Genomic DNA, 8,261 nt, shown 5'->3' on the forward strand with positions numbered 1-8,261 from the left:
TTGGCCTTTGTGAAATTATCATTAAAAAGATGATTATTCTACAGCGAAGAGAAGAAGAACCGAAGGCAACTTTCCAGGTGCCCAGAGAATTCTTTCGCAGATTAAACTCGGCACGACGAAAAAAAGGATTGGCTTGATATTAGGACAAGGGCCACCTGCTAGAGAAGGTGCGAATATATTAACTCCAGAGGGTGAACGAGTTGGTACCGTTACTTCCGGTACACCAAGTCCAACTTTAGGTCGTCCAATTGCCATGGGCTATGTACCACCAGACCTGGCACAATCTGGTCAAGGTATATTAGTAGAAATTCGAGGGAAGACTTACAAGGCAACCGTGACTAAAATGCCATTCGTAAAGACCAAATATTACACGGCTAAATAAGCGACAATTATCTATAAGAATTATTTCATTGTTGTGTGCATGTCTTTTTTTTATATTTTATAAGAATAAAATTATATATACTGTAGGATCCGTAATATACTGTAGGAATATGCTGTAAATATATTTCTGTTTTTGTAAAGATATATGTGAATAGATATCTATAATGAATAGTGCGAATTATTATCGGAAACGTCGACTTTTATAGCATTGAATTAATTACGAGTTATTAGTTAAGTAATCGAAATTAACTAGGTTAAAAATGATTCTATTACGGAATAATTCCTTAATGACATATGCGCGTTTTTACGGGATTAATAATATTATATATATATTATAATACAATATATATTATAATATTATATATTGCATATATATATACGATATAATTCGTCAATGATCTATAGCGCATGTGGGTATTTCCAAAACTGTTTTATCCTCTGTAGTAAAGTAAACTTATCGGTAACTGTAGATGTACTTATATCTTTTAATATCTTCTTTACCGACATTTAGTTTCAATTAATTACCGACACAATCTCGATGTTTTACTCATAGGAAAAGAGCATCAGGAAGATGAATAGCGAATATAAAAATATTAGAAGATATGAAAGATAATGTTGGAATTGTTTCACAATGCATTTCTACTAATCAATAATATTAATAAAACAGACGAGTCGACAAATAATCAAAGAATGTAAGTAACAAAATTAACTGAACATTTTATTACTATTAATGTTTATTTTTGATTGTCATATATAAAAAATGTATAGCTTAACAAAAAATTCTTTATTATAAGTTTCTATAGACTTGTTACTCGTATAATTTGAGATCAAAAAGACGATAAAGACGTTCGAAGATTTAACAAAACTCTCAAGTATCTCTAATGAACAGTTTAATAAAAATGAAATTATCGATGACGTAAGGACAAAACTTGTAGAATATTTTCTGTTGCTAGCTTTTTTTGTTATTCTTATTAACTAAAATACTAATTATAGAATACCGTAAAATAAAATACTTTTTAAACATATGCAAAAAATAGGTCGTTCGCAGATGACATCTCATCCTTCACAAATATCTAAACCATTTAGAAATAAACTTCATTATTCGAAGCAAGTTACAAAAGAAAATTTATGGTGCAATATATCCCAGTCTTCCAGTTTCAACATTACGAGAAATTTATGATCAACGAATTAAGAAGAAAAAGTAAGACCGTAATTTTTCTTTCCAAATACAATCAAAATAAATTAAACAAATATGAAAGATAAAAATAATTTAATTGTTTTCTTTTTCAATTGGCTAGACTCATCTCAATCTAATCAAATAAATTCTAGATGTTCGTAAAATTTCGCAACTAGTTATAAAACTGAAAATACACGAGAAAACACAGAATATAAACAAAGGAAAGAAAAGATAAGAGAACATAACCCAGAACTTTCAAAATAAAATCTTCTATATAAAAAAGGAATGTATACAAACGCATACATTATTATACATTACTATACATTATAATACGCACCTATTGTTATACATTATATTATATAGAATTAAATGAATTCAAATTAGATAATAATGTAGTATATTAAATCATAAATTATATGATTAAGTTAATATTCCTGTAATTAGCAAATACAAAAATATTTTGTACCTACAAATAATTCAAATAAAAATAAACATATATCATGAACAAAAATACAATGTGTCTTTTCTTAAACCCAATTATCATAACAACAATTACATAAAAAATAACAAATTGGTCATCATATAATAATTACATACTGCAATCTAGATAAACAAAAAAAAATTGCAAAAAAAAGAACATTTTAAAACATTCGATTAGCGACAAAAATTTCGCCCATGAGCAGAATTAAAAATTTCGAACAGGAGAGTATAACTTACCAGGAGATGGCACGATTCAGCGTGCCACCTCTTTTAGCATCATGTGATCCTGATACAAATCTCGATTTGTGGAGAAAATTTCCGCGGGCTCCAGAATTTGATTTTTCGAACAGGAGAGTAGAACTTACCTGGAGGTTGCACGATTCAGCGTGCCACTTCTTTTAGCATCATGTGATCCTGATACAAATCTCGATTTGTGGAGAAAATTTCCGCACGCTTCAGAATTTGATTTTTCGAACAGGAGAGTAGAACTTACCTGGAGGTGGTACGATTCAGCGTTTTTTATATACATTTTTTTATAAAACTCTATTTTCTGTAGAATTCGCTCTGTTCTTAATTTTACATGGAGGGACTATTTGTTTGGATGAGGAAAAAATGGTAGGATATAATGATTAACACATTGGATTTCTTTTTACATTAAATATTTTTATTTTCATTTTTATTTATAATACATTCTTAATACAATGTATTTGATAATTATAGAAATATTTATTTTAACATATAAATCTTAATATAATACAATACAATATATTACAATATATCACAATATAATATAATATACAGTGTTTTCTATTTTCCTGGTAGAATTGATACATCTTGGTAGTGACTAAATTTTATTTTTATCTTATATATGTACCCAAGCATGATACTTGTATCAGTGGTTGCTCGCTATTGGGTTGCATTCTCCATTATTCTTCTTTATGTTTCTATATTACCGACTTAATTTAACAAAATTTACTTTTAATATCTTTGTCCTTCTATTATTCCATGTTGATGATGTTATAATACCGACTGATGGAAATAGTCGCACTTGAAAAATACTGTTTCCTTTCGATTAAAAATTGATCTAACTTACTGAGTAATTATAGGTGTACATAAAAAAAATAAATTATCGATCAAGCTCCAACTTTTAAGTATTAAGGTATAGATGGAGAAATATGAACATTCTTTACCGATTAGAGTCTACACTTCCTTCATGTATTGAACGACGGTATGCAATTTAGATTTTTTTGTTGTAAGTGCTTTGTGTAGTATGAGGGTTACATCTAAATGTGAATTATATTGAAATGATAGTAGATATTGGTGCGATAAAAACTTTCTAATCAAATAGTTATAAATAGTAGTGTTTAATATTAATAAAAGTAATAATGGTTCGGAGCAGCGACAAGTAAGTACAATAAACTTAACGCAAGCGTTGGTTTAGAGGTTATAATATTAAGGTTTTTATTTTTCTTTTTTGACTTATTTTATAAAATTTTTTCCATATATAATTATATATTTTGAATAAATATTGTATAACACAAAATTTTACTTATCTATGACTATTCGATTTATGTATAGTTTATTGATCAAAGAATTATTTAACTTTTTCTCTCTTTTTTTTTATTTGTGTTTAATTATTTATTTACAAAGTTTTTGTTTATACATATTTTTAATTTTTAAAATAACTAATATTCTATATTCAGTTGCTCATTGACGTTGTAACTATTTAGGGATAGACATCATAGAAGACGGTCTAGATCAAGATCGAGATCACGTTCTGCTACACCAGAAAAGAAACGACGACGTTCTAGAAGCAGAGAAAGAGAAAGAGAAAGAGACAAGGGAAGGCATAGAGAAAGGAGAAGTCGTTCACGAGATAGAGATAGGGATAGAAGTGACAGAAGAGACCGTTCGGAGAGAGAAAGGGATCGTGACAGAAGGGAGAAACGGTATTAGAAATATTAGTATACGTTTATAAATATTTTCAATAATTAAGGAAAATTTTCCACCTGTTTAGACACAAGTACTGAAAATTTTAAATATATTATATGTATTAGAAAAATAATTCATTAATATTGACTGTTCTCGGTATACTAGTGGAGACAGTAAAGAAAAGCGTCTTACAGGCTCAAAGTCGTCACGCTCTGGTAAAGAGCGATCCAACAGATCTCGTTCGAGGGACAGAAAGGAGAAGGAGAAAGGGGAAACAGAAGAATTACCATTTGATCATACAAAATTAGATAAAGTAATTTTTATATTCTATTAGAAATTTACAAGAGTCATATATAGGCATATCTTATAACATACATAATAATTAATTTTCAGGAAGAGGAACAAAAACGATTGGAATTAGAAATGCAAAAGAGAAGAGAGAGGATAGAAAGATGGCGTGCTGAAAGGAAGAAAAAGGAGTTAGAGGCAACTAAGAAAGATGGTAAGACATCTATTTTGGCAAATCTTCAATTGCCTATGAAAAAATGGTCCCTCGAGGATGACAGTGATGAGGAAACGCCTGTGGTTCAGAATAGCAATAAGGAAGTCAAAGAGGAAGGTGCTTTGAAAGAAGAAGTAGAAGAGACTAAAGAAGAGACCAAAGATGAAGAGGAAGAAGTTGATCCGCTTGATGCTTTCATGGCAGAGGTAAATACAAGATAAGAATACTTATCTTCAAATTTTAGATTAAATATCAATATATCAACATTTTCAGGTCCAAGAAGAAGTCAGAAAAGTCAATAAACTCGACAGTAAAGCTCCAAAGAGTACTAATAATGGTACAGACCCTGGAAATCGACAAAGTGTTGTTATTGTCACAGGCGTGGCTAAAAAGAAAGTACAGAAACAAAAAGGAGAGTTAATCGAACAAAATCAAGATGGTCTTGAGTATTCTAGTGAAGAGGAAGGAGAAAATCTTCATGAGACAGCAGCTGGAATTGCGAATAAACAGAAAAGAGAACTAGCTAAAGTAGATCATGCGACAACAGAATACCAACCATTTAGAAAATCATTTTATGTAGAAGTACCTGAGATTGGTAAGTTGTCGATAATAGTTTCAAAATTATTAACGATTAATTAAAAATTTGAATACAACATACTAATAATAATTATAGCTAGGATGACATCAGAAGAAGTAGAAACTTATAAGGAAGAGCTAGAAGGTATACGTGTAAAAGGAAAGGGATGTCCAAAACCGATTAAGTCATGGGCACATTGTGGCATAACTAAAAAAGAATTAGATGTTCTGAAAAAACTTGGATATGAAAAACCAACCCCTATCCAATGTCAAGCCATTCCAGCTATAATGTCCGGACGCGATCTTATAGGAATCGCAAAAACTGGAAGTGGAAAAACACTAGCATTTTTATTACCAATGTTTCGTCACATACTAGATCAATCTCCATTAGCTGACGGAGATGGACCAATCGCATTAATCATGACACCAACTCGTGAACTTTGTATGCAGATTGGTCGAGATTCCAAAAAATTCACAAAGTCTTTAGGTCTTTCGCACGTATGTGTGTACGGTGGTACTGGTATATCTGAACAAATAGCAGAATTAAAAAGAGGTGCAGAAATAATCGTGTGTACGCCAGGAAGAATGATTGACATGTTAGCGGCAAATAGTGGTAGAGTGACTAATTTACGTAGAGTGACTTACGTAGTTCTCGATGAAGCTGACAGAATGTTCGACATGGGTTTCGAACCACAAGTAATGCGTATAATGGAAAACGTTAGACCAGATAGACAAACAGTTTTGTTCAGTGCAACGTTTCCAAGACAAATGGAAGCACTTGCCAGAAGAATACTTACTAGACCTGTCGAAGTACAAGTCGGTGGTCGTTCCGTAGTTTGCAAAGACGTTGAACAACATGTGGTGGTATTAGAGGAAGATCAAAAGTTTTATAAACTTCTCGAAATCCTTGGACATTACCAAGATAAAGGCTCTGCTATCGTATTTGTCGATAAACAAGAAAACGCAGATACACTTTTAAAAGATCTTATGAAAGCCTCTTATTCATGCATGTCTCTACACGGAGGTATTGATCAATGCGACAGAGATTCAACTATTTTAGACTTCAAAGCTGGACGAACGAAATTGCTTGTTGCAACGTCTGTGGCCGCGAGAGGATTAGATGTTAAACATCTTGTACTTGTTGTTAATTATGATTGTCCAAATCATTATGAAGATTATGTACACAGATGTGGTAGAACGGGCAGAGCTGGAAATAAAGGGTGAGGTTTCTTTCTTCTTCTCTCTTTCTCTCTCTTTCTCTCTTCGTGAAAACATCAAATTTATTAATCAAGTATATTTCTAAAGAAATCAAAATTATTTTTGTCTACTTTCAGATATGCATATACATTTATTACATCCGAACAAGAACGTTATGCAGGCGATATTTTACGTGCACATGAATTGGCAGGTGTACCTGTTCCAGAACCTCTGCGACAATTATGGGAAGCTTATAAGGCTCGTCAAGCAGCAGACGGAAAGAAAGTACATACAGGAGGTGGTTTTAGCGGTAAAGGTTTCAAATTCGACGAATCAGAAGCGGCATTAGCCAACGAGAAAAAGAAATTCCAAAAAGCAGCCCTTGGTCTCCAAGATTCCGATGACGAAGACATTGAAAATGATATCGATCAACAAATCGAAAGCATGCTTGCTCCTAAAAGAACGGTTCGCGAGATCGCAAGACCATCCGCTACAAATATTGCAGTTCCTGGTCAACCAGTGACAAGTGCTACCGACAAATTAGAATTGGCCAGAAGACTTGCATCCAAAATCAATATTGCTAAAAATTTAGGTGCAGAAGCAAAAGGAGCTACGCAACAAGCAGCAGAAGCTATATTGAAGGGCGCCGGTCCTACAAATTTGATTACGGTAAGTTAAAAACAAAAAAGAATGATATATGCGAAATAAGAAATCGTAATAGCTATTTAATTTACTAATCCACTTATTTTTCTTTCAGGCAAAGACCGTTGCCGAACAACTGGCTGCTAAATTAAATACTAAACTTAATTATCAGCCACGCGAAGAAGATCTCGTGGAAACCGACGCGGAAACTGGCGAACAAACTTTCCGCAAATACGAAGAGGAATTAGAAATAAATGATTTCCCTCAGCAAGCAAGATGGCGTGTTACGAGTAAAGAAGCTTTAGCACAAATCTCTGAATACTCGGAGGCAGGTCTTACAGTTAGAGGAACGTACATTGCTCCTGGTAAAGCACCGCCAGAAGGGGAAAGAAAATTGTATCTTGCGATTGAGTCAACCAGTGAATTAGCAGTTAGCAAAGCAAAGGCAGAAGTCTCTCGACTTATAAAAGAAGAATTAATCAAGTTACAAGCATCTGGAGCTCATACCGCTTCTCGCGGACGATATAAAGTTTTGTAAATGACTTGTTACAGTCATATTAAACTAAACATTTATAAACATAATTCGACGCTGCAATGTAATCAAATGGATTTACTGATGAATGGAGAACAAAAATATTAGAAATTTTATTATACATACAAATATCAAATATCAATACAGAGTTTGTGTGTGTATTTATCAATATAATAACAAATTATACTTAATAACTTAATACATAACATTTATGATAATTTTATTCTTATAAACTGCCAGAAATTGGTAAAGACGTAAAAAACAAAACAAAAAAGAAAAGAAAGATATGAAGTCTTGTAGATTCTTGATTTTATGAAAAATGTGAAACTTATCATTGAGATATTTATATAAGCATTGAACATGAAACAAGTATCGAATATTTTCGAGAGCGGATGAATGTCTGATTACTTATTATTGTCTGGTAACTTATGTTAGAAACTTTTGTTTATGTACACTTTATATAGTACAGCGCGATACAAATCATTTCGACAATTCTTTGCATCATAATAAGTGCGCATTTTTGTACATTTTCCTTATCGCAATTCTATCTCTTTGGTAATACTAGAGTAATAAGTAAAAAAAAAAAAAAGAAAAAACATACATTCTATACCATAACGTATTATATATATATATATATATATATATATATATATATATATATATATATATATATACATATACATATACATATATATATATATAGGCACTAGAAGAATCACAGACACAAGATTGACGTTGTCGTTATATGGCACCGTCACTAGGTAATGTAAATGCTTAGCACCTTGAACGATTCAAGAAAGGGATCAGAATCTGTCATTCACTTTTGTAAATTTACTGATGTA

The 8,261-nt window shown here is 31.8% G+C and overlaps 2 protein-coding genes across 3 annotated transcripts in view; both read left to right on the top strand.

Annotated features, from left to right (window-relative positions):
* LOC127066348 (aminomethyltransferase, mitochondrial) overlaps positions 1 to 525 on the top strand; it is a 2,066-nt gene extending 1,541 nt beyond the window's left edge. Inside the window, exon 5 of the mRNA XM_050999968.1 lies at positions 45 to 525. Within this exon, the coding sequence (XP_050855925.1) occupies positions 45 to 382 (338 nt within the window). The 3' untranslated portion in view covers positions 383 to 525. The remainder of the gene's footprint in view (positions 1 to 44) is intronic.
* A 2,729-nt stretch (positions 526 to 3,254) lies between these two features.
* LOC127066338 (probable ATP-dependent RNA helicase DDX46) lies at positions 3,255 to 8,021 on the top strand. 2 transcript variants are annotated; one of them, XM_050999926.1, is made up of 8 exons: positions 3,255 to 3,443; positions 3,769 to 3,987; positions 4,136 to 4,283; positions 4,364 to 4,678; positions 4,746 to 5,067; positions 5,146 to 6,268; positions 6,383 to 6,914; positions 7,003 to 8,021. In XM_050999926.1, the coding sequence occupies exons 1-8, from the start codon at positions 3,424 to 3,426 to the stop codon at positions 7,423 to 7,425; spliced, it is 3,102 nt and encodes a 1,033-aa protein (XP_050855883.1). In that variant the 5' UTR covers positions 3,255 to 3,423; the 3' UTR covers positions 7,426 to 8,021. The 2 variants fall into 2 exon arrangements, with proteins under 2 accessions (XP_050855883.1, XP_050855884.1); XM_050999927.1 differs by lacking the exons at positions 3,255 to 3,443; positions 3,769 to 3,987 and having other exon boundaries at positions 4,269 to 4,283; positions 4,364 to 4,472; positions 4,562 to 4,678.
* The last annotated feature ends 240 nt before the right edge of the window (positions 8,022 to 8,261 follow it).

The sequence above is a fragment of the Vespula vulgaris genome, chromosome 9, assembly GCF_905475345.1.
Source record: "Vespula vulgaris chromosome 9, iyVesVulg1.1, whole genome shotgun sequence".
NCBI lineage: Eukaryota > Metazoa > Arthropoda > Insecta > Hymenoptera > Vespidae > Vespula > Vespula vulgaris.

Excerpts from the sequence above, each read along its gene's own strand:
- LOC127066338 (XM_050999926.1), top strand. The coding sequence starts at position 3,424 with ATGGTTCGGAGCAGCGACAA. Across the intron at positions 3,988-4,135 it reads CGTGACAGAAGGGAGAAACG|TGGAGACAGTAAAGAAAAGC; the intron begins GTATTAGAAATA and ends TCGGTATACTAG. Across the intron at positions 6,915-7,002 it reads GTCCTACAAATTTGATTACG|GCAAAGACCGTTGCCGAACA; the intron begins GTAAGTTAAAAA and ends TTTTTCTTTCAG.